The sequence below is a fragment of the Tasmannia lanceolata genome, unplaced genomic scaffold (genome assembly GCF_043159265.1).
Source record: "Tasmannia lanceolata isolate RefF3 unplaced genomic scaffold, GAP_Taslan_0.1 ptg000012l, whole genome shotgun sequence".
Taxonomy (NCBI): domain Eukaryota; kingdom Viridiplantae; phylum Streptophyta; class Magnoliopsida; order Canellales; family Winteraceae; genus Tasmannia; species Tasmannia lanceolata.
Genome location: NW_027518689.1, coordinates 3,281,155 through 3,307,390, shown reverse-complemented (window position 1 = coordinate 3,307,390; position 26,236 = coordinate 3,281,155). Strand labels below are relative to the sequence as shown.

Below are 26,236 nucleotides of genomic sequence, written 5' to 3'. Positions count from 1 at the left end.
GGAACTACGTGTGGCTTGATCCCCATCGCGGGGTACGTAGGCAATTTGGCACTCCCAAGTTCAGTCGCACCTTTCTCTATCTTTCTCATTCCCTCACACTATTTCATCATCTCTTCCATCCCTTTTTTCACTAACCTCAAGAACTGAAATCGATTCACCTCGTGTCTCTCGGAACCGTTGGATTACGGTTTCCGTCGTAAGGACCCTTAGAGCCCAATTTAGGAACACCGGTGTCGTGTCGTGTCCTAAGTTTTAGGGAGTCTTAGGTTTTAGGGAGTCCTAGAGTTAGGAGTCCAGCCTCATCACGGACGTTTGCTATGTATAGCAACCGTGCCATAGGTCTAGTTACACTAGTCACCCAATCTTTCCCTAGGACAAGCCTAGTAAACTAGGATGTAAGGCAAACCTGCATTAGTCTAAGGGACCATTTGCATTTAGATGAGAATCATATAGCATCTTAGATGAAATCCTAAGATAATAAAATCCTCAACTTGAATTAAATAACTTCTCCTAAAACTGTTGAAACAGTCAATCCCGTCTAGGTCGGTGTCTTAGTTGAGTTAGGCATATGTAACTTAGCTTAGGTGCACCGAACTACGTCGACTCTGATCCCAGTGAGGCTTGGGTACGTAGGCAGCTTGGATGTCTGATGGCATACCACCCGCGAGTCGGCACCACAAACAAATTATGGTGTTTTGTATATTAATATTCTTGTAAATGCTTAATCAAATCACTTAGGACTTTCCATTGAAATTAGAATTCTAGGATGCATGTCACTTAGTTCGCACATAAACATAGAGTTGAATGAGCCATTTAAAATAAATTCAAAAGAGTTAGCTTTTGGAATCGAAGACCGATTATCGGGCAGGAATGGTGCATGTGGTGGATAAATCCCCATACCTTCCATTCTCGTAACCAGGTAGCGAGTCTAGATTTCTGGTCAATTATGGGTCCTAGATCCCACATCTAGGTGGCGACTCTGTCATTTTCTTTCGTGTGGAATTCGGGTTGCCTTAGTGATCCCAAGTTCACATGAAAGATGAATTCAAATCAATCATAAAATGCACACGCCAATCGCGTGGTTACGAGAGACCAAGAGAGAGCGCGCGGCGGCTCGCGCCCACACCCCTCTCGCGGGATCGGGTACCACAGTCTGGCGACTCTGCTGGGGACCACCTAACTTCATTAAAATTTCAAAAGATAATTCATTTGAATTTAATTTAACTGGCTCATAAAAACTCTATACTTGTTAGATTAGTTTGCCTTGTTTTATTTTCTCATCACATTTTACTTGAACTTAATCTAACAAAACCTGAAGGCATCATAGATTGCGCAAACTTATTGCACACACTTACATCACTTGCATCTAAACCCTTGCATTTCACGTACACACACGTCCTATTTTAGGAACCCGGAGTGTTATCTAGCATGGTTGACTGGGATTTCATCACCTGGTGCCTCTGTGCTAGAGAAGCATTCCACCTTTAGCCTAGTACCTTTATGGTACGTAAACGGATCTCTTGTTCACGTACTGATACGCCGGACACTGGTACAGTATATCGAACAGGGATTCGCGCTAAGGGAACTCTTGGCCTTACCCCTAGATTAACCCACACATGCATATAGTATACGAACACATGTGTATCACGTGTGTGAGCCTAGTTTAGGATATCCTACCTATTTGTGTCTAGATTAGGCCGTAGACCATCTTCCAATGGCTACGATCGGAACTAGGTACACGAACAAAGTCATGAGTCGAGATCCTCTCTCCACTCCGCTTGATTAGGATTAGGGTTGATGCCTTCAGGTCACACTGTTAAAATGTGCGAGATTAAAAAAAAAAATTTCCTTTAGGGGTTAGGATATAAATCCTATCATTTCCAAAGATCTCATAGGATTAGTTATTCTTGATCTATCCGTTGAAAGCAATCTTATGCTATCTCATCTAATCTTTCGATCGTATGCCTTTCATTCTTCTATCGTATGATTCGATCATGTATTCATACTTTCCTTGTACTGGCAGGAACTTATCCCAATCTCGTGTTCATGTAATCCTGATCATTCTTATATCCCTTCTCTTGGCTTACGGGCACTATGTCTACTCGTACAATTCTTGATTGGATCCGTGGTACATTAAGAGAATCCCATATCTACGCCATAAGTGAACAAGAGAAAAATCTCTTCGGCTACGTGGCAACCATCAAGCTCGATTGGGGATTGCTCTATGCCGCATCAGAGTGTTGGGATCCCGATCATCATGTCTTCCGTTTTGGCAACCAAGAAATGTGTCCCACCTTTGAAGAATGGTGTGCCTTATTGGAATATCCTGTGGATGGCCCTCTAGTGAAGCCATCCTGTGTTCCAGATTATCGTCCTTTGTTCCTTTGCTTGATGGATAATCCAGATGAATCCATGAACTCTTTCATGAAAGGCCAAGAAGTGTCCATGCAGCGACTGATTGACATTTACCCTCCTGTTGGATACATTGGTGCTGTTGATATTCAAAAAGCTCGACGGCGCGCTTTGAGATTCTGCTCCTTTGCTAGGTTCCTCACTGTCCAGCCTTCTCGCTTTGCGTCAGCTGTTCTTCTGGACCTCGTTGATCAAATGGATCATGGCGCCAATCCAATTCCTACTATGCTTGCAGAAACTTTCAATGGATTGGATGATATGGCTCACCTTCGTGCCAGTTCAGGTCCAAGCTCTTATATTCGCTCTTTCGTTGGGTCTTTCTCAGGATGTCCTGCATTACTTCAAGTGTGGTTATGCCACAAGCTAAAAATTGCAGCTCCTGTCCATTTTGATCATACGTTATACACCTTCAGTGAATGGCGTCATGATGTTTCTTTCGATCATAAAAGCGATTGGGTTGAATGGTTAAATTCTCGCCAAGAAGATCAGATTTATTGGCAAATTCCCGGAATCCAAGAAGCTGTCTTCAACACCGGAGAAGCTAACTACGTTCGCCTTCTTGGTCTCAAAAAGACTTCCTTTTATGTTCCTGCCAGGATTCAGCGTCAGTATGGAAGGGAGCAATCCATTGTGCCTCCCCTTCATCATTTCTATCCGCCTGAGGGTCTCAAGCCCAAGATTGTCAAAGCTGTTTCATCTGCTTGGGATGCAAGAATCATCAAACCTTTAAAGGAGTCAGTTGAGGAAGATTGTCGTCCGAAGAAGAAGTCTAAAAAGAATGCTTAGTTCCATGTTTATCTTTGAAAGATTGAACCATGTACTCAAATTTTAATGATTGATCAATAAAGTCCATCCTTCTCTTTCATTATCTTTGTCTATGTGTGCATCATCGTCTATTCTTCTCTCTGATTTTAAAATATGTCTTTCGGATATTACAGGGCAATAAACATCATAGCTAACCCTAATACTCCTTGGGTTCGGGTCTCTTCGCGGTTAGAGAGGAAATCTGTTTCTCCGCCACCTTCTCTAAGAACCCCAGCATCTCCTTCTTTCCCGTCCTCATCCTCACCAATGGCAGACAACCAAGATGGTCTTCCACCCGCTGCTATTACCGATACTCTTACCTTGATTCTCCAACAGCTTCAAGAACTCAAAGAAGAAAATCGAGTTATCAAGGCTCAGCTTTCTGAAAAGTTAGAACCGTCGTTGTCCAAGGATAAAGGGCCTATGCGCCAAGCAGCTACTCCAGTAGCACCTGCCCAAACAGTGTTCATCAATATCCCTGATAAAGTCGAAGAAGACTTAGAAAAAGAGCAGTACAGCGAGAATCACAGTAGGCCTTCTCAGTCCATGGTTGATAAGTCTGTTATGGAGAAATTAGAGACTCTTACCAGGAAAGTTCAAGGCATTCAGTTTCAAGACCAGGGTGGTTTCAATCCAAGTGATCTTACTTTATTTCCCGAAATTCGCCTTCCTGCCAATTTTCAAATGCCCGATTTCGACAAATATGATGGTGTGGGTTGTCCAATCACACATTTGCAAATGTTCACCATCATGTGTCAGCCTCAAGGCTTATCTTCTGAGCAAATGGCTCAATTGTTCCCAGTTTCCCTAACCAAGGTTGCGAGGAGATGGTTCATGGTCTTGGACAAGACTCGTTACAGGACATGGAAGGATATCGGCGAGCAGTTCATCAGGCAATTCAAATATGATGATGGGACAGAAATCACCAGAAAGGATTTAGAGAGAACAAAGCAAGACTTGAGGGAATCCTTTTTGATTTTTGTGAAAAGATGGAGGAGAATAGCAGCTCAGATGATGGAGCGCCCGTCTGAGGAAGAACAAGTCCAGATAATCATGAAAAATATTTCCCCCCAGCTCCAGTATCACATGTCTTTGCAATACTATCCAGACTTCAAACACTTCATCGTGGCTGGCACCCAGATAGAGGAGGCTATGGCTCAAGGTGTATTCAACCGTAGCAACCCAAACCCCAGAGATTTCAAAAAGTCCCCTCCAGCCCAAGTCAATAGTATTTCCCGTTCCAATGCTCAATCCTCTAGGTCCCAAGAACCTTTAGTAATGGACTATGCTCAAACCGCAACCGCACCTCGGCAACAAACTCGGGTAGAATTTACCCCTCTTCCCATTCCATCTTCAGAGGTGCTTAAGCAGTGTCTTGCTTCAGGTCGCATAACCTTACCTGCCATCCGGCCTCCCCCCAATCCTCTACCTGCAAGTTGGCGAGCTGACCTACACTGTGAGTACCACAGAGGTCCTGGTCATCTTACTGACAACTGCATTGCCTTGAAATTTAGAATCCAGAAACTCATTGATGAGAAAGTCATTGCATTCCAGCCAAGACCCAATGTCACCCAAAACCCATTACCTGGTCATGCAAATCCTCCTGCTGCCGTTAATGCCATAACCATAGGAGATCCTGAGTTTGACCCTCTTACCCTCATATGTGCCTTAGAACCCATCTCTGAACCCCAAATCATATTCTGTGATGAATCACACCTAAGAGAGTCTGTACCTCCCTTGGTAATCACCTATGAGCCACAAGTCCCTCAAATTATCACTTATGATGAGCCTGAATTGGATGAAGTCAGACATGTGACAAGGGGCGGAAGAATTTTCAAACCTGTTGAATTGAGAGTCGAAAATCCAGGGGCATTGGCTCGAGGAGAGGAGCCGCAATATGTGAAAGATCCAGATGATGAAGTTGTGCAGCAGTTAAAGAAAACTCAGGCTGTTATATCTGTATGGGGATTATTGATAGCATCAAAGAAACACAGAGAGGCTGTGTTAAAAGAATTGAATACAACACAGGTATCCTCAGAGATATCTCCGGAGCAACTGGCTGAAGTTGTTGCTCTAACCCAGGCCACCAGGGCCATTAGTTTCTCAGATCAAGAGCTGCCTCCTCAAGGTCGGAATCATGCTAGAGCTCTTCATGTCACTATTGTTTGTGGAGGCAAGAAAGTACCATCTGTGTTGGTAGATAACGGATCCGCGTTGAATGTGTGTCCATTAAGAACTGCCATTACCTTGGGTTTCGGTCCCACTGATTTTGCCGAATCAACCCTTGGTGTCCTCGCATATGACAATACCCGAAGAAATGTGGTCGGAGTCCTCACCACCAAGATCGTTATGGGCGGTCAAGAATTTGAGGTTGAGTTTCAAGTTATTGATATCAAAGCCTCGTTCAATATGCTTCTAGGACGTCCCTGGTTACATAAGGAAGGTGCTGTCGCTTCAACCCTTCACCAAAAATTGAAGTTCATTAAAGATGGGAAGTTGTTCACTGTCAGAGGTGATGAAGAGCCAGAAATAGGGCAAATAACAGGAGAAACTTTAATCCTTCCAGTTGCAAAAGCAGATGACTACAACTTGAATGGTTTCGCATTCGAGGTTGCTGTTATCTCTTACAAGGATGCCTCTCGGGAGGAGTTGTGTTTGCCGTTCGCCATCAGTTCTGTGGTGGCCAAGATGATGAGAAAAATGAACTACTTTCCTGGTATGAATTTGGGCCGTGATCCAAGCAAGGCATCTCACTGGCGCCCAATCAAAGCAAACCATGGAATTTTCGGTCTTGGATATGTACCTACTGAAGAGGAGGAGGAAGCCATGGAAAAATTGTTGAAATTGAAGGAAGAAATCCGCCGCACCGGAAGGGTACTCCTAATGGCTCCATATCCCTTATCAATGAATGGTCATTTTATCAAAGAAGGTGAGACGTTTCCATACTATGGGTTTTCTGAACCATGGTATGACTCAGTGACAGGGATCATGATACCCGGTTTTGAAATATTCAGTGGCCTTGCTCTCCCAGAAACAGAACCGCCGATATATTATGTTGAGAAAACTGTTGAGGACTGGTTAGTCTACCTTGAGCCAGATGTGCTGGAATCTTTGTTTGAAGAAAATGTGCCTGATGTTGATTACTATTCTGAAGAACAAGAAGAGACAGATTGTGAAGATATGCTAGTGGCAGTTATTCAGAGTAATGATACCTTTACTGAACCTCAGAGTCAGATTGCACCTGCAACAGAAAATCTTTCAAACTGGAGTTCTGATGTTTTTCCATCTTATTTTATTGCTAAGTCAAGTCTAGTCAAGTCGAGTGAATCAGTGTCAGTGCCTAGTCCAGGCGAGTCATTTTCTGAGTTTATTTACTATGTGAATCCTGAACCTGTTCAGGATGAGTCCAATGATAATGATGTAACTTCTTTCAATTCAATGAAATCTGATTCTCAGTATGTCTCTGTGTTTGCTTCTGACTTTAATAATAATGATAACACTCCCTCCTCAGATGAGGAAGGGGGGATCGACGAAACTCCCCTTGAATTGCAGCATATGCTCAAACAAGAGGAGGAGCGCCGAGCCCAGCCTCTTAAAGATGAAATCGAAATTATAAACATCGGAACAGAAGATTTAATACAGGAAATACGAATTGGAAATACTCTATCCTCTGAAGAGCGCGATGAATTAATAAACCTACTTAAGGAATATAAAGAAGTTTTTGCCTGGTCCTACAAAGATATGCCCGGGTTGAGCGAAGACATTGTTCAGCACAAGCTACCTTTATTGCCTGGGATTAAACCTAAAAAGCAGAAGCTAAGGAGAATGAAGCCTGAGTGGGTCCTGAAAGTAGAAGAAGAGGTTACTAAGCAGTTGAATGCTGGATTTCTGCAAGTGGTGGAATATCCAGAATGGCTCGCAAATATAGTACCTGTACCGAAGAAAGATGGAAAGGTGAGAATGTGTGTAGATTTCAGGGATTTGAACAAGGCAAGTCCAAAAGATGATTTCCCTCTACCACATATCGATATCTTGGTGGACAATACGGCCGGGCATGAATTACTATCTTTTATGGATGGTTTCTCGGGCTACAATCAAATTAAGATGGCACCCGAGGACATGGCTAAGACCTCGTTCATTACACAATGGGGGACATATTGCTATCGGGTAATGCCATTTGGTCTTAAGAATGCCGGTGCGACATACCAAAGAGCAGCTACAGCCTTGCTCCATGACATGATACATAGAGAAGTCGAAGTTTATGTCGATGATATGATTGTAAAAGCCAAGGAAAGGAAAGATCATATCCCGAACCTTAAGAAGTTCTTTGAAAGAATTCTCAAATACCAGCTTCGCCTGAATCCTAGCAAGTGTGTGTTCGGGGTTACCTCCGGTAAGTTGCTTGGATTTATGGTGAGTCAAAGGGGTGTAGAGGTAGATCCTCAGAAGATTAAGGCTATCCAGGAGATGCCACCGCCTAGAACCGAGAAGGAAATTCGGGGATTCCTAGGAAGGATACAGTTCCTAAGGCGATTCATCGCTCATCTGACATCAACTTGTGAACCTATCTTTAAGCTCTTAAAGAAGAACTCTTCCAAAGAATGGACAGAGGAATGTCAGCAGGCCTTTGAAAAGATAAAGCAAAGTTTGTCTGAGCCACCGATAGTAGCACCAGTGATACCGGGGCATCCATTGCTGCTTTACTTGTCAGTAACAGAAACCACAATGGGTTGTATGTTAGCACAACAAGATCCAGAAACCAAGCATGAAAAGGCTGTGTATTATCTTAGCAAGAAGATGTTGGAGTATGAACAAAAGTATACTGTCCTAGAAAAAACCTGCTTAGCCTTGGTTTGGGCCACTCAGCGACTCAGGCATTACCTTTTATCACATAAGGTCCTGCTTTTGTCGAGGATGGATCCTCTGAAGTATCTCTTTGAAAAACCAGCCCTGACAGGCAGGACTGCCAGATGGTTATTATTGTTGTCTGAATTTGACATCACTCATGTAACCCAAAAATCAGTAAAGGGCCGAGCCATTGCTGAACAATTGGCGGAAGCACCCCGAGAAGAAAGTCAGCATTTCAAGCCGATGTTCCCAGATGAAGAGATCATGATGGTTGAAGATGAGTATCCAGAAACTGGTTGGACCCTCTATTTTGATGGAGCAGCAAACCAAACAGGACAAGGAGTAGGGGCATTGCTTGTGTCGCCTCGAAATGAGCATGTCCCCGTTGCCGTTAAGTTACAATTCAATTGCACCAACAATATGGCAGAATATGAAGCATGCATTGTTGGGCTTGAGGCTGCATTGGCCTTAGGCATAGAGAATCTTGACGTATATGGAGATTCGAAGCTAATCATTTGCCAAACTCAAGGAGAGTGGAGAACCAAAGAAGAAAAGCTATTGCCATATCATGAATACTTGGATATTCTCGCTAAGCAATTTCAACGCGTCACTTTCAGTTATTTGCCAAGGTTGAAGAATAGATTCGCCGATGCCTTAGCAACGTTAGCTTCCATGATTGACATACCTCACAATATGAAGATGAGGCCCATCACGGTTCAAGAGCAATGGGCTCCTGCATATGTTGATGCTATAGAAATAGCTGCAAGATGTCCCGATGGAAAGCCATGGTATACAGACATAAAGAACTACATCTCAGGCCAGGGGCATCCCAATGAGGCGTCGAGTAAAGAAATAAGGACTTTGCAGAGATTGGCAGCTAATTTCGTCATTTGTGGAGGAGAGTTGTATCGACGGTCTTTCGATGGAATTCAACTCTTATGTGTCACTGAAGATCAGGCAGAAGAAATTCTCGCAGATATTCATGAAGGGGTGTGTGGGCCTCATATGAATGGGAAGATGTTGGCAAGGAAGATCCTACGTCTGGGGTATTATTGGCCGACATTAGAAGCAGATTGTCACACATTTGTGAAGAGATGCTATAAATGTCAGATACATGCGAATCTCATCCATGTACCACCCACCGAATTGCATTCTCTTACCTCTCCTTGGCCGTTTTCGGTATGGGGAATTGACATCATTGGCAAGATTTCTCCCAAGTCGTCTAATGGTCACGAGTACATACTCGTTGCTATTGATTACTTCACCAAGTGGGTTGAGGCCGCTTCTTATGCAAAGCTTACATCCTCATCAGTTGCTAAATTCATACGCACCAACATAATTTGTAGATATGGAATTCCCCATGAACTTATCTCAGATAATGGATCTCATTTCAAGAAGGAAGTAATCTCTCTTTGCGAAGAGTTCAAGATTAAGCATCATAAATCCTCGCCTTATCGTCCGCAGACAAATGGAGCGGTAGAAGCTGCAAACAAAAATGTCAAGATTATCATTAGCAAAATGTCAGAAACTTATAAAGATTGGTCGAATAAGTTACCATACGCCTTGTGGGCTTACAGAACATCAATTAGGGCTTCAACTGGGGCAACCCCTTACTCTCTTGTTTACGGGATGGAAGCAGTGCTACCTGTTGAGATCCGTGTACCTTCGCTCCGAGTATTGACTGAAGTCAAGTTGCCAGAAAATGAATGGGCAGATGCCAGATATAAAGAGCTGAACGTGCTAGATGAGAAGAGATTAAAAGCGCTTTACCATGTACAGGGCTACCAGCGCAGAATAGCCCGGGCTTTTAATAAAAAGGTTAAAATCAGAGATCTAGAAGAAGGCAATCTTGTTCTGAAAGAGAATCGAGCACCAATGTTTGACCCAAGGGGCAAGTTCAAACCAAATTGGTCAGGACCATACATTGTGGACCAAATCTTACCCGGAAAAGCCGTCAAGCTCCGTAATTTAAATGGAGAAATATTGCCAGAACCAACAAATCTTGATCAACTCAAGAGGTTCTATGCTTGAACATCAGAAGGCCGTCCTTTGGCCAAATAAATCCCAAATTCATAACCAAAAATCAAAAAATTTATAACCTTTTGCAAACCCTTTTGAGCCTAATAAAATTTTCCTTCAAATCCCAATATACTAGGGGCATTCGCCCTGAACTACGCATGATCTGATTCCTACACTGGGATACGTAGGCAACCTGTTCATAGGTTCGGTCGAGACCCTTGCAAAACCTTAAGCCATTCTTTGAAAAGCCCTACCTCACCCATAAAGTCCTTTTGGTGTTCAAGTAAAAAGAAAAGAAAAAAAATAATAAAAAAGAAAGAAATGGAACTTGAAGATCCGCTAGATTGAAAACCTGAAAAGGCAATCTAGGCAAAATTTAGGATCATTCCCCTGCTAAGTTGAAAACCTGAAAAGGCGGCTTAGGCAAAAGTTAAGGGGTGGCCTGCTGAGTCGAAAACCTGAAAAGGCGATTCAGGCAAAAGTTAAGGTTGAGCGGTCCGCCAAGTTGAAAATCTAAAAAGGAAGACTTGGTCGTGGTAAGATGGGGTTCACGCCAGAAGAATTACATCTACCTCTGAACTCTCAGTAGGTCAGGCAAAATTAACAATCATTCCCGAAACTAAGGGCATTAATTTCAAAGCAATCCAAAAGTTGATAGAAGGATATATGAAGTATTACTGTCTTAAAAAAATAAGTGAAGATGTTTATCAGTGGAGAAACATTCTTTAAAAGAGGCTAACCTAACCCAAAAGAAAATACTGATAAGTCAGAAGCATCACGAGATTACTTGAGTAATCTTTCTTATTTTGTCTTTTTTTTATTACAAATGTCTGTGGTTCCGTTTTTAGAAAAATTTACGAACTCTATTTTTAGAATTGTTGTAGGGTGCAATCACTCTGAAGGCAGGTTCATTAACAGGTTCCGAGAACCTGGGAAAAGGCGAGACTGCCACGAATGGCGAAAAAATCTCTGCAGAATGATCTCTGGTCAATGAATAGAAGAAGGTTGAATGCCTCAAATTGGGGCAGGTTGCTAATAAAGTGGCATCTCATATTCAAGCCTTGAAAGTCCTTTGCTGCATGGTGGTATTGAATCATTTGCTTCCAAAGTTGTTAATTGGAGATTTCAGTCCCCTTTCTCTGATAATCTCTGTTAAAACTCAAATTATCTCTGAATTCATTTGAAAGTGATCTTTTCTCTTTGAACATCATATAAATGTGATGTCTCATTCTTTGGCATTCGTATAAATACGATATTCCATTATCTCTGAGTTATCTTTGAGCATCATATGAATATGATGTCTCATTTTCTTGAAATCCATCATTTCATTCTCCCGGAGTCCATTTGAAAATGGTCTTTTCTCTTTTGAACATCATACAACTATGATGTCCCATTCCCTTGGAATCCGTACAAATACGGTATTTCATTCTCTCCGAGTTCATACAACTATGGTCTCTTATCCCCTTTGAACATCATACAACTATGATGTCTCATTTCCTTGGAATCCGTACAAATATGGTATTTCATTCTCTTCGAGTCCATACAACTATGGTCTCTTATCCCCTTTGAACATCATACAACTATGATGTTTCATTTCCCAAAAATAAAATTAAAAAAAAAATATAAATTAAAAAAAAATTCATCAAATCCAATCCCCGATTCAAAAAAATAATAATAAATCCAATCCTATGAAAAATCTCTAAATTCTTCGAGCCCGTTTGAGAACGGTGCCTCTTTTCTTCGAGACCATACAACTATGGTCTCTTATCCTCTTTGAACATCATACATCTATGATGTCTCATTTCCTTGGAATCCGTACAAATATGGTATTTCATTCTCTTCAAGTTCATACAACTATGGTCTCTTATCCCCTTTGAACATCATACAACTATGATGTCTCATTTCCTTGGAATCCGTACAAATACGGTATTTCATTCTCTTCGAGTCCATACAACTATAGTCTCTTATCCTCTTTGAACATCATACAACTATGATGTCTCATTTCCTTGGAATCCGTACAAATACGGTATTTCATTCTCTTCGAGTCCATACAATTATGATCTCTTATCCCCTTTGAACATCATACAACTATGATGTCTCATTTCCTTGGAATCCGTACAAATACGGTATTTCATTCTCTTCGAGTCCATACAACTATGGTCTCTTATACCCTTTGAACATCATACAACTATGATGTCTCATTTCCTTGGAATCCGTATAAATACGGTATTTCATCTTGCCCAAGCCCATTCAAAAATGATGCTGCATTTTCATTAAGAATCTTTCAAAAGTCATCCATTATTCTCTGAGACCATTTGAAAATGACGTCTCATTTCCTCTGAAGCTGTTCAAAAGCGATATTCCTTTCCCTCCGAAAATCCATTTGAAAATGGTATCCCATTTCTCTCGTTGCCAGCGGCACCGCAGCGGGTTTGTTTTATTGCATTCCAATTCTAGGATTTCATCTAAGGTCTTGCATTATATTAGGTTGCATTGTGTTTAGGGGGTCCTTTGTCAATTAAAGCTACGCAAAATGGTTCTGTCATTTTGACTTTGGTATTCGATGACTACGTCGTCTCTACCAAAGAGGGGCATCTGTAGACACCCACATTTTGCTTTACTTTAACCAACAATAACCTAATATATTGATCCATCCTCAAATTTTTTGAAAAAAACAAAATGATAAAGAGATGTACCTGGTGAGATGATTAGATCCGAAAAATTGAAAAATACCCTGATTAGTGAATTTAGTGTGTTAAATCCATGTGAGAACCCCCTCTATCATTGATTTATATGTTTTAGGTCATTAATATCTTGATCTGACTTTACGGATCATCAATCGGGACAAAATAAGCTAGGGTCACTTCATAGCCCGGACCCTGATTCCATTCCGAGACCCGATTTCCGTAAATCGTTAGATCAATGACAGATCTTGACCTGGGTCTCACCATCCAAAACCACCTAACCTCTCCTCTCATCCTAACCATCCAAACCTCACCTAACCTCACCTAACCTCTCCTCTCATCCTAACCACCCAAACCTCACCTAACCTCACCTAACCTCACCTAACCTTACCTAACCTCACCTAACCTTACCTAACCTCACCTAACCTCACCTAACCTCCTATCCCATTCTCCTATAAATACCCTCTCATCCCACCATCCAAGAGAGAAGAAGAAAAAGAATCCCTCTCTTAGAAAATTCATCCCTCTCCCTCATCTCTTCAAGGGTTCGGCCATCCTTGCCGGATCGGGTGATACGTTGGGTGATATATATCAAAAGCAGTCATTATCAAGCAAGGAATCATCTTCAAGGAATTAACATCAAAGAAAAATCAAACACAAAGTGGGTTTTCAAAGAGGTAGGCATTTATTTCAATTCTATGTAGGGTCTGTTTTCATGCATATCTTTTACTTTAAAAGAAAAACCATGTTAGGAAGCATCTAGGATCAATCTTTACTCATTCTTCTTGATGGTAGACTTTGAAGTTATACATGTTTCCCTCTTCTCTTAACCCATCTTATCTTCATTTTTATTTTTCCCTAATGGTTCACACCCTGGTTCCCCCTGGTTAGCCTCTGGTTAGACCCTGGTTGCACCCAGGTTCGTTGCTGGTTGCACCCAGGTTCGATACTGGTTCGCACCCTGGTTCCCTGCTGGTTCGCACTCTGGTTAGACCCTGGTTGCACCCAGGTTCGTTGCTGGTTGCACCCAGGTTCGATACTGGTTCACACCCTGGTTCCCTGCTGGTTCGCACTCTGGTTAGACCCTGGTTGCACCCAGGTTCGCTGCTGGTTGCACCCAGGTTCCCTGCTGGTTGCACCATGGTTCCCCTGCTGGTTCGCACCCTGGTTCCCTGCTGGTTCGCACTCTGGTTAGACCCTGGTTGCACCCAGGTTCGCTGCTGGTTGCACCCAGGTTCCCTGCTGGTTGCACCCTGGTTCCCCTGCTGGTTCGCACCCTGGTTCCCTGCTGGTTCGCACCCTGGTGCACCCTGGTCCGCACCCTGGTTTGTACCCTGCTTCCTCCTAGTTAGACCATGGCAAGTCTCGGGTTTGCTCCTAACTTAGACCCGACTCACTTGACCCTAACCATTAACCCAATCCAACCAAGTCATATCCCAACACAATCCGAGTCGCATGTCTGAATCCATTTGGCCGAATCTCATAAGCCCGCCCACTTTGAATTCCGAAAATTCAAACCCTTGATGATTCCAATATGCTCAATTCTTTGATGCAAATTCCCAATTCCAAAATCCCATTGCTATATCAATGTTTTTGAATCTCAAGTCCAATGCTCAAATACAAACCCGATTCCTGATCCAAATACCAAACCTGTTTTCCAAAATCCAAGCAACCTCCCCAGCGGAACTACGTGTGGCTTGATCCCCATCGCGGGGTACGTAGGCAATTTGGCACTCCCAAGTTCAGTCGCACCTTTCTCTATCTTTCTCATTCCCTCACACTATTTCATCATCTCTTCCATCCCTTTTTTCACTAACCTCAAGAACTGAAATCGATTCACCTCGTGTCTCTCGGAACCGTTGGATTACGGTTTCCGTCGTAAGGACCCTTAGAGCCCAATTTAGGAACACCGGTGTCGTGTCGTGTCCTAAGTTTTAGGGAGTCTTAGGTTTTAGGGAGTCCTAGAGTTAGGAGTCCAGCCTCATCACGGACGTTTGCTATGTATAGCAACCGTGCCATAGGTCTAGTTACACTAGTCACCCAATCTTTCCCTAGGACAAGCCTAGTAAACTAGGATGTAAGGCAAACCTGCATTAGTCTAAGGGACCATTTGCATTTAGATGAGAATCATATAGCATCTTAGATGAAATCCTAAGATAATAAAATCCTCAACTTGAATTAAATAACTTCTCCTAAAACTGTTGAAACAGTCAATCCCGTCTAGGTCGGTGTCTTAGTTGAGTTAGGCATATGTAACTTAGCTTAGGTGCACCGAACTACGTCGACTCTGATCCCAGTGAGGCTTGGGTACGTAGGCAGCTTGGATGTCTGATGGCATACCACCCGCGAGTCGGCACCACAAACAAATTATGGTGTTTTGTATATTAATATTCTTGTAAATGCTTAATCAAATCACTTAGGACTTTCCATTGAAATTAGAATTCTAGGATGCATGTCACTTAGTTCGCACATAAACATAGAGTTGAATGAGCCATTTAAAATAAATTCAAAAGAGTTAGCTTTTGGAATCGAAGACCGATTATCGGGCAGGAATGGTGCATGTGGTGGATAAATCCCCATACCTTCCATTCTCGTAACCAGGTAGCGAGTCTAGATTTCTGGTCAATTATGGGTCCTAGATCCCACATCTAGGTGGCGACTCTGTCATTTTCTTTCGTGTGGAATTCGGGTTGCCTTAGTGATCCCAAGTTCACATGAAAGATGAATTCAAATCAATCATAAAATGCACACGCCAATCGCGTGGTTACGAGAGACCAAGAGAGAGCGCGCGGCGGCTCGCGCCCACACCCCTCTCGCGGGATCGGGTACCACAATACTTTCATGTTCTTCCCAATTTGTTCAGCAAAAATCTTATTGACGAGACGTTGGTACGTGGTGCCAGCGTTTTTTAGGCCGAAAGGCATGACTACATAACAAAACAAGCCTTGGTCGGTAACGAAGGAAGTTTTTGGAATGTCGGGACCGTACATCTGAATCTAGTTGTAACCGGAGAAGGCATCCATGAAGCTTAGCATCTCATGCCCGGCGGTGGCATCAATGAGGTGATCGATCCTCGGTAACGGGTAACAATCTTTGGGACATGCTTTGTTGAGATCCGTGAAATCTATGCATATTCGCCACTTGCCGTTGGATTTCTTGACCATCACAACGTTGGCAAGCTACTCCGGGTAGCGAATTTCTCTGATGAATTTGGCATCGAGGAGTTTATCTACTTCCTCCTTGATGTGCTTTTGTCTTTCGGAGGCGAAATTGCATTTCTTTTGCTTGATCGGCTTGGAGTTTGGATCCACATTTAGTTTGTGGACCGCAACATCGGAGGGAATTCCCTACATACCGGAGGCGGACCAGGCGAAGATATCCGAATTAGTCTTTAAGAAATTGACGAGGTCGGTTTTAAGCTTACCTGACAGGAAAGAACCTATTTGGGCTGTTTGTTCGTCGGCACCGGGGAACAGAGGAATTTTCGTGAGTTCCTCGACCGGTTCTCCCTGCTTCACCTCAACTCGAGGGTCGGTACCGCCTATGGAGAAGGTTTCTTTAACGGCCTTTTTCTTTTTCAACAAGGCGGCGTAGCTCTCGCAGGCTTTCTCTTGGTTGCCGATAACCTCTCCTACGCCAAGTTTTGTGGTAACTTTATTTTCAAGTGGGCAGTGGAGACCACTGCCCCCAATTCGTTCAGCGCTAGCCTTCCGATGATTCCATTATAAGTGGAAGGAACGCGAACTATTACAAAGGTTTGCATGATGGTGCGCTGGATCGGGTGAGCACCAAATGGTACAGGGAGTTTGATTTTCCCTCGTACCTTGACTTCTCCTCCAGAGAATCCGAAGATGGACCAGTCAACAGGCTCCAGCCTAAAGCTGCTGATGTCCATTTCGGTGAAGGCGTCTTGGTGGAGGACATTGACTGAGCTCCCAGTGTCTATCAAGATTCGTCCCACGTTAAAGTTAACGATGGTGAGTCAGACTACCACAGCGTCATCATGCTGCCGGTCTATGGTTCCATAATCTGCTTCGGTAAAGGTGATAGGCACACTGGTACTTGGGTCTGTCCTTGTCTTCTTGCAGGGATTCTCTATGGCGCTTATTTGTCCCGCATAAAGAGCACGTCCTTCGTCGGTCTATCCTCCGGACGCCGGGCCTCCATAGATGGTGTCAATATTTCTGGTGATCTTTGGTGCTTCTTCCTAATCTGAGGTTCTTTGACGTTCGTCCGGCCGGTGTACTTCGAATCGGGGTCGTTGCTGGTTCCTTGGGGATTCTGAAGGTAACGGTCAATCCTTCCTAGTCCCGCGAGTCTTTCGATTTCATTTTTCAGATGATAGCAATTGTCGGTGGTGTGCCCATGGTCTTGGTGAAAACGACAATATTTGTTAGAGCTTTTACCTTTTCCCGAGTTTCTCATTCTTTCAGGCCGGCGTATGGGTTCTCCATCACGGATTTCGTACAGGATATTTGAGATGGTGTTGTTCAATGGAGTGTAGTTGACCCTGTCAAACTGGGGATTTGGGCGCGACGATTCTGTCGATCGTTGTGCCTCGCCTGCTTATGACTCGGTAGCACCCTAGAGTCGTCTTTTCATTTTTCAGTTCCTCTGGTGTTCTCCAACTCCCTTTCCATGGCAAATGATTCCTCATTGTTGATGTATCTGTCCGCAGTGGCCATGAGTTCTTGGAGATCACGAGAGGGATTCACATTCAAGGCGACCTTCATGTCTCTATCTCGGATGGCATGACGGAGTGCGGCGCTGATGTAGATCTAGGGAGCGGCAGCGAAAGAGTTTTCACACCAGAAAATTACAGCAGATATACATGATATTTCATGGAGAAAAATTCAACAACAAGCAGAAAAAAATGACAGGGAATGATATATTTAATGAGAAAGACAGTGAATTTGCTTCATTTCTACTATGAACTTCACTAGTAGAGTGGAAAGAAAAGAAGAAGACTTACACAATTTCAAGGCTCCCTCTGTTCCCCATGAATAATTCCCCAAGAAACTCCAACAAGAACAAGCAATAACTAAACCCTAAATTTCCTCCCAAAATGTTTTCAAAAACTCATATTCTCCAAAAAAAAAACTACTTAAATCCTACTCCTATGGTCTATTTATAGAGAAAATGAGTTCTAGAACCTTCCACATGACATGTGGCCCACCCCCATGTGGCCCCATGTGATTCTCCAACCACCACTCCACATCATCACCCCCAATCTTTCTCCTTATTACAAATTTAACCTCCTTACAAAAAGACCACTCAAACACTCAACATACTTCTACTACAAAGAGAAGACACACTATTAAACTACTAGTAAACCCCAAGTGTTTTGACCGGGACCAGTCCACATCATTCTCTCCCCCTTAGAAAATAGCTTGCCCTCAAGCTCATTACTTGCTGTGACGGAGGTGTAGACCAAAGACGGGGCATGCAGGGATGTCGTCCCTCGCTAACCGGCCAAAGGCAACGTGATGTCGATGCCGAGGTCAAAGACGAAAGTGTCCAAAGGAAGGCCCTTCGCTCGGAGCCCATTGATCTTCCATGATGGATGTCTCGGTACACGTATCCACCACCGACTCAAGCTGAATGGCGATGGTTCATGTCTGTCTCTATCACTATATAATCTGCTTATTCCTTTGTGTATAGTCTCCGTATACCCATAAGGCCTCGGCAGTAATAATGTCTGCTCAATAAATGGGTCCACCACTGGCATGGTGAATATCAAAAGATCTGCTACCTGACTACAATCATCCACTCCCATCTCTGTCGCATGCACACCCTGATCAATCTGCTCAAACTAATTATCTGCTTGGCTAGGAATAGGATCACAAATATCCACACGATCCTCTGTATCCAAATTCTCAACAACCATTGCCTCTACAACTGGGCTGTCAAGAGAAAACTCAGCATTCTCCGGCACGCTGACTACCACTGGCTCATCATCTATTAGCTCCTCTGTCGGCTCAACACTCTTTATCACTACCTCATCTGCTTCCTCCTAGCCACCGTCATCACCAACAAGAGATGGAGGAGAAGAAGGTACTCTCTGCCTCCACTGTTTGTCTAGCCGATCAATAAGGAATTCCAACTCCTTCATCGAAGCCTTATATCGAGCATTCCATGGTGGTGAAAAATTTCCCTGTTGAGGCTCCCATGGCGTTGCCTCTTTTTGGAACTTACCAATTAGTGCATCAGTCAACAATATAGAGTCAGCTTGCTTCGCAAATGCTTTCCATATTCTCAGATCAGCTAGAGAGTACCCAGTTGTACTCCATTTACGTAACTGTCTCATACAAAAGGGCCCCTGGATTTTCCCATATGGATCCTGATAGTGCCACATTTTATCCTTCTCAGACCTTTTCTAGCAAAACAGATCTTGACCGGCTGCTATGGTTGTAACTGGTCACCCAAGAAATTCTATGCTTCACTACACCTTAGAGTGGTTGAATCGTTGAATGGAAACTTTCAGTTCAGTTTACTACAAACTAAAGTGGCTAACAACTTTCTGATCAAGGATTGACAACAATCCTTCAATGGATCAAAATTATTTTCCAAAACCACACAAATCAAGATCTGCTCAGTTCTAATTGGAGACAGAACTACCCTAAAATAGTTCAGAAACTGGACAGCCACTGCCAAGGAAGAGTAACCGCCATAACGAAATTGTAAGTTGTTTGCCAACTAAATCTGTGCTGTTGCAATGAAGATGAACTAGAATGCCATGGGTTACAGCACAGAAATGAAGAACTGTATCGAATCAATCTGGAGTTTTGCTGCACTTTGCAAATGAAATTCTGCATAAAGTGTTGAAGGATTTGTCGAAACTCAAATTTCAATGGGCAATGATTACTCCCAGCTCAAGAAGATCCTTCAGCTGAATGTTCAATCCAGAAACTAAAAGGAAAAAATATGGACCTTCATTGGATCAGTTATAACTGAACCAAGCATTCATGTTCCAAGAAATAATATTGAAGCCTTCTCAGTTCTTCTCAGTTCCAAGAAATGATCTTCATGTTCCACTGTAGTAACTCACGATGCAGCTGAAGCCTTAGAAAATTCTGAACTTGGTTAAAGTACTAATATTCTGTAGATTGTTGGTGAACACAAATATCTGCTCTGAGTTCTGTATCCGAATCTATTAGCTTTGTTACCCTTAACTATCTTATCTTCAAAATGCCTTAGTAACGGTGCCCTCCTTCTAGTGCCAATGGATATCAATCGCTTGTGCTAGCTGCATGCACCCTGTTAATACTCCATTCAATTGTATAGAAGTCGGTCTAGTGGCTGCGCACTGGACTTTAAGTAGTAAGCACTTCCAAAGGTTAAAAGGCCTTTCTCTTAAGGATCTTCACACATCAAAGCCACATAAAATGTCTTCAAGGATGTCCTGATGGTATTTGAAGGTTAGGCAATGTTCAAAGTCACCCAATAGCTATGGAATCATACAAGAATTTATAACTGGTTCCAAACCAAGACGTGGAAACGAATTAACAGCGCCAAACTCCAAACATGCAGATCTAACCAAATCACATGTGTTGGTAACAATGCAATCTTGTTGTAGCCCAAAACAGTTCCAAACATACATACATAGGTGATTTTGATGCAAAATTTCAATAGAAGAACAGCATACACTGAGGGGTCAAGCATACAAACCAGTGAATGACCTTACTTGCAAATGTTGGCTCTCTTCACACACATTTAACCAAACAGCTAGCATGCGCAAGAATAACAAAAAAAATGTCTGAAACTTTGAGTTGATCCAAACCGTTCTTCACATGCACATGCTCAACAGAGTTAACCACTTAAAATAACCAAGCATCACCCACTCCCTAATAACCATAGGGACATGTACCTATGTAGAAGCTTCTCATTCCACCCAAATTAAGTAAACCAATAGCATTTAAAATAGTAAACCACTAGTATTCAAGTATTCAAGGGCAACTTGATTTATGGTAACACTGGCCTCTTCAATTGGCCAATAGAATCCTAATTCCTTGAAGCATGTTAATCTACAGAAATTCCATTGGCTTTGAAAAGCATTTAATCAAACACTTAGTAGGCAATACCAAATCAGTGTGCTATTGTTGTACAGAATCAAAATTCACGAACTCTTCATGGCAGCAACATGCAATCATCCAGATCTAATACAATTTGCTAAAACCCCCACAAAATCTGAGCCGTGGCTTTAAATTGACGATTTAGTTCGGAAGAATTCCTGCAGCTTCCATCACTAGGATAGATCTAGTTGTGAGTAGATTAAGTCCAACCACGTAGCTCGTGGACTGAAATTCTCGAACCAATTTGAATCTTTGAAGCTCATAATCTTTGATTGGAGACAGAAACTCATGCAATTGTTCGATTTCCAGCAGCTTGCACAATCAGATGTTGAAAAGGACCAGAGGAACAGATCTGCTCATTTGTCTAACCCTTTTTCGATTCTGGGATGGTAGAAGAGCAGAACTTCTACAAACCCTAGCTTTGATACCATTTGATGTAGATCTAGGGAGCGGCAGCGAAAGAGTTTTCACACCTAAAAATTACAGCAGATATACATGATATTTCATGGAGAAAAATTCAAGAACAAGCAGAAAAAAATGACAGGGAAAGATATATTTAATGAGAAAGACAGGGAATTTGCTTCATTTCTACTGTGAACTTCACTAGTAGAGTGGAAAGAAAAGAAGAAGACTTACACAATTTCAAGGTTCCCTCTATTCCCCATGAATAATTCCCCAAGAAACTCCAAAAAGAGAAAACAATAACTAAACCCTAAATTTCCTCCCAAAACATTTTCAAAAACTCATTCTCCAAAAAAAAAAAAAAAAACTACTTAAGTCCTACTCCTATGGTCTATTTATAGAGAAAATGAGTTCTAGAACCTTCAACATGACATGTGGCCCACCCCCATGTGGCCGCATGTGATTCTTCAACCACGACTCCACATCATCACCCCCAATCTTTCTCCTTATTACAAATTTAACCTCACTACAAAAAGACCACTCAAACACTCAACATACTTCTACTACAAAGAGAAGACACACTATTAAACTACTAGTAAACCCCAAGTGTTTTGACCGGGACCCAGTCCACATCAGGCACGAACCATATCGAAGTTCGGTTCATTAATTTGGTGGAGTTCCACTCAGAACCGACCGATGAATTTCTGTAATGTTTTGTCCTTGCCTTGCCGTACAGCCAGAAGAGCGTCGGCTGGTTTCTTTCGGGGCCGACTGTTGATGAAATAAGCGACAAACTCCTTTCCCAGTTCGTGGAATGACTCTACTCGATGGAGTTGGGCCTTTATCGGCTGAACCAATTGCTAGCATCTTTCTTCAAGTAGGCAGAAAAGGCTTTACACATCGTGGCGTCTGAAGCATTTCTGATCACCATCGCACGGCGGTAGGTTCGGAGAAACTCAAGAGGGTCCGATGACCCGTCATAGAGGTCCAACCAAGGCATATCCGAATTCATAGCGACGATGGCATTGGCGATTCTTGGGGTGAACGAGGAAGCGATCTCGCTATCCCATTCTGCCAGGAGGTCCGGATCACATGGTGCCTTCATTTCCTGTTGAAGTTCTCTTATCTGACGCTGGAGATCAGCCATGATGGCGGGATTTTCTTCTGCTTGGATGTTTTTTGTTGGGCTTCTTATTTGTGGAGGTATCTGATTCTCATTTCGATGGGCTAGATTCACCGGCTCCATCATCGAGTTGTCACCCCTTCGACGCCGATCATCATAGTGATGGTCGGGTGGCGGGCTGGTGATTGTGGTAGACCCTTACTGGCGTTGGCGGGGTCTTTTGACCCTGAGGATTTTGTCCTTTTGAGGATCCCTGCTCCTCTGAAATCTCGACGGGATGAATTCCTTTACCCGGCTGGTTTACAGGCGGAGGTGGCACTGCCGGTTGGGGAGGGATCCTTGTACTTGTTGGAGGGCGGCCGCAACGCTTCCCAGTTGTTGTATGAGTTGGTTGAAGACGGTCATTGTTACCGGAGTGTCGCCGGAAGTAACCATCTCCCCCATCTATTCTGGTGGCTCGAGATCTCGTTGACTTGCTTGGCTTCTCGTAACCATTCCACCGTTAGGTTGGGAGGTAGCTTTCGACTTTGGCATAGTCGGTGCCACGGATGATGCCCTAAATCTAACTGCACGTACTAGTTCCGCAGAACCTGTAATCATGTGCTCATAGAAAAAGTGTCAGTGGGCCCCGAGTTGTGGCTCCGGACAGACACTTCGACACTCAAGTCAGGGATGGGCAATCACAGACAATGGACGGGGAATGGGAGAGAGCTAGCCAAGTTGCCAGACCAAAGAAGAAGAGAGAGAGAGTTGAATCCCTTTGCTTGAGTGCATAGCCCCCTTTTTATAGGAGTGGAGATCCACGATCTTGGAGATATCAATCGTGCCTTTGATTTTGCCCATGTGAAGCGTGATGGCTGGAGAATAAGATCGTGGAGATATCAATCATACCCTGGATTTAGCCCACGTGGAGCGTGATGGCTGGTGAATAAAATCATGGAGATATGATTTCCGATGATTCTGGGCGGAGATCGTGGGTGATGATTTAGGCAGGATGTTTTGAATTTAAAAGCCGCGCCTTACGTGTAACGGCCGTCCGGATTAGCCGTTTGGGGGCGAGATCCCCGCGGTTGTGTTTGATTTCCCTGGTAGCTCGGTACCAGTCAAGGGAGAAGTATCAAGGAGGTCCAATCAATGTTCGTTACTGAGTGTTGATGCGAGGGTTGCATTGACCCGATTTGAGTAATGGAGAAGGGGTTTGAGATTTGGTACCGGATATACCGATTTTACCCCTAACAAGTAAAAAAAAATTACACAAATTTTAATTCAAATTACTTTCAATTTAAAAATTATTTATATTTATTTTTTCTGCTCACAAAAAATTTGTTCACTTCATTGTCTTCCAAATTAATTTCGAAGCTCTCACAAGTCATAAGATTTGAGTAACTAAGCATTCGTAGCCCATCAAAGTATAGGCCCCGCCCCCATCAAAACATGAGGCAAAGTGATATTTCTGCCCCTTTTTCCTACTTGGGACAACCGCCTCTAGTGTATTTATGCTACACTAATCCAATAGAGATGGCTGTCCTTAATAAGATGAGCACTAAAGATCGAATATTCTGCAGAGGCACCCAATCTGATTCCTCCTGTGTTCTATGTAATTCGGCCTTTGAATCAGTGAATCACCTGTTCTTTAAGTGCGGGTATTCTGCTTGGGTCTGGAGACAAATTCTCTGGAGAGCTGGGCATCATAGAAACCTTAAGACCTCTCTGCTTGAAGAAGCAAATTGGCTCAAGAAGAAATGTCGTGGGAATTGTCAGTCCTCTATTGTGCTTAAATTCTGCTTTTCTAATGCCATAGCCAAATTTGGAGAGAAAGAAACTCTCGTATCTTTGAAGGTACAAGAAAGCATAAATCCCTCATCCTCAATGACATTCTCTTCGAAGCCAAGCATAAAATCAATTCTCTGAATATTACTAATACAGATTCTGCAAAAAATACCAAAATAGCATCATTTTTCGGGTATTGATTAAATCTCCCTCACCTGAGTCAAAACTGGTGTTCCTGGATTCCCCCCAGTCCTGATGAACTAAAAATTAATGTGGATGCTTCTCTGGATGATGATGGAGGAGGTATCGGTGGGTTGATTCGAGACAATTCAGGCACCTGCATTTCTCTTTTCTCGCAAAATGTGAACAAAGAAGAAATCTTCGAGCTTGAACTCTATGCTATTGAAAAAGGTATTCAACTGGCTTCTACTCTCTCTGCAAGAAATATCTGGGTGGAATCTGATTCCAAGTTCGCCGTTGATATCTTAAATGGTTCCTCAACGATCCCATGGAGACAGACAATGAGAATCCGAAGAATTAAATTTGCTCTATGTGCTTTCATCCACCACAAGATAACCCACATCTGGAGGGAGGCAAACTCTGCTGCTGATTACCTCTCAAAGAGGAATTGTCCTATAAAAGGATGGAATGTGCCCGGTTCGAGATCCACTTATGAGCTTTCCAACATTATTGATGAAGATGGAAAAGGATCCCAATATCTGCGCCTATAACAGTTCCCCCAGGCCTATTCTTCGTTCTCTTTTGTTGGTTCTCCTTTTGTGTTTATGCTGCCCTTGCGGGCCCCCTTGTAACTCTCATTTCTGTTTTTAATATATCTGGTGGGGGTCCTGCCTAACCCCAGCTTGCCAATCAAAAAAAGAAGAAGAAAGAGATGGCTGTCCCAAGGAACAAAAAAAGGGCGAATGTATCATTACGCAAACATGAGGTGAAAATACTGGGCCCCACCTAATCAAAACATCATGTGTAAATGGCGGGCCCTGCTCCGTAGCTGTAAAATGGTGGGACCCAGCTTATGCAATGGCTTGGGTGGAGATGGTGGAATGCATGCACAGCATGAAAACATGAATTAAAATGGTAGGCCTCACCCATAAAAACATGTGTAAAATGTGGGCCCCACCCATGCTATGCATAATGTGTAAAAAAAAAATACACCATAGAAAAAATTCCAAAACTGAGGGCAATAATCAGTTTTAGATTCAAAATCAATTTTCAAAATTCGAAAAACCAACAAGGCTGTTCCACTAAAAAGTTAACTCTTATACTTTTATAATGACTTGTATTACACCTTGTTAGGTATTCATTTAGGATGGTGCTAAGACCATGTGAGTCACCCGATGATGTTTTACGAGATCAATGGTCTTGATTTCATATACATGTTCACTCATGTACCTTTTTAAGGGAAATGATATTTATGCCCCTTTTATCACCAGGGACACCCATTTGCCAGTGTATTGTGCAATCAAAGCCTCTGAATTTTTCTGACATAAAGTACATGAGCCCCCTTTTTGCCATTGATACACTGATGCTGGGGTCCTGGTGATGAAAAGGGTGCAAAAACAAATTGACCATAAAATTAGTTTTACGCCCATTTTACGTCGAAAGAAACAGAGCCATAAGAATAGCTCAACACAATCTTAACTTTCAAAACTGTTTAAGTACTAGAAAAAATTCCAGGCTCAAATGGTATTATATGACCCACCACAATCATAAAGATCCGCGTTCAAAATTTCAGAAAAAAAAAAAAATGGATCCCAAACCGGCATTGAAAATCAACTTTATGTGATGTTTTCATCTAAGACAAAAGTGGAGTGCTGTTATCAAAATCAACACAGCATTAAGAAGCGTTTTATTTACTTGGGTGTTGTTATAAAAACAGCATAGGTGTTTTTAAAGATTTTAAAAACTTCCCTTTTTAGAACCCATGACCATGAGTAGCATATGTTCAATTTTGAGAGAATAAGGTGTCATTATAAAAAACTGAGTGTGTTGAATTTAGCAAAAGTGGAGTATTGTTTTCAAAATCAGCACACCAATAATAAACCTTTTTATTTACATTGATGTTGTTATAAAAACTCATAAAA

General features: G+C 42.6%; 1 protein-coding gene and 1 long non-coding RNA gene across 2 annotated transcripts; one reads left to right on the top strand and one right to left on the bottom strand.

Annotated features, from left to right (window-relative positions):
* The first annotated feature begins 3,132 nt into the window (after window positions 1-3,132).
* Window positions 3,133-11,063, top strand: LOC143888312 (uncharacterized). Its single transcript, XM_077392685.1, has 3 exons — window positions 3,133-3,229; window positions 3,351-7,650; window positions 10,986-11,063. Coding segments are annotated over exons 1-3 (4,380 nt in total). The 5' UTR covers window positions 3,133-3,227.
* Window positions 11,064-17,633: 6,570 nt separating this feature from the next.
* Window positions 17,634-21,606, bottom strand: LOC143887549 (uncharacterized). The gene is made up of 2 exons (XR_013254239.1): window positions 21,476-21,606; window positions 17,634-21,312 (listed from the first exon to the last, which is right to left on the bottom strand). It is a non-coding gene; the product is annotated as an uncharacterized LOC143887549 (long non-coding RNA).
* Window positions 21,607-26,236: the final 4,630 nt, after the last annotated feature.

What these genes read in the sequence shown, in the direction of transcription:
- LOC143888312 (XM_077392685.1), top strand. An exon ending in TGAGTCAAAGGGGTGTAGAG is followed by an intron (nt 7,651 to 10,985) that starts GTAGATCCTCAG and finishes ATCACTCTGAAG; the next exon opens with GCAGGTTCATTAACAGGTTC.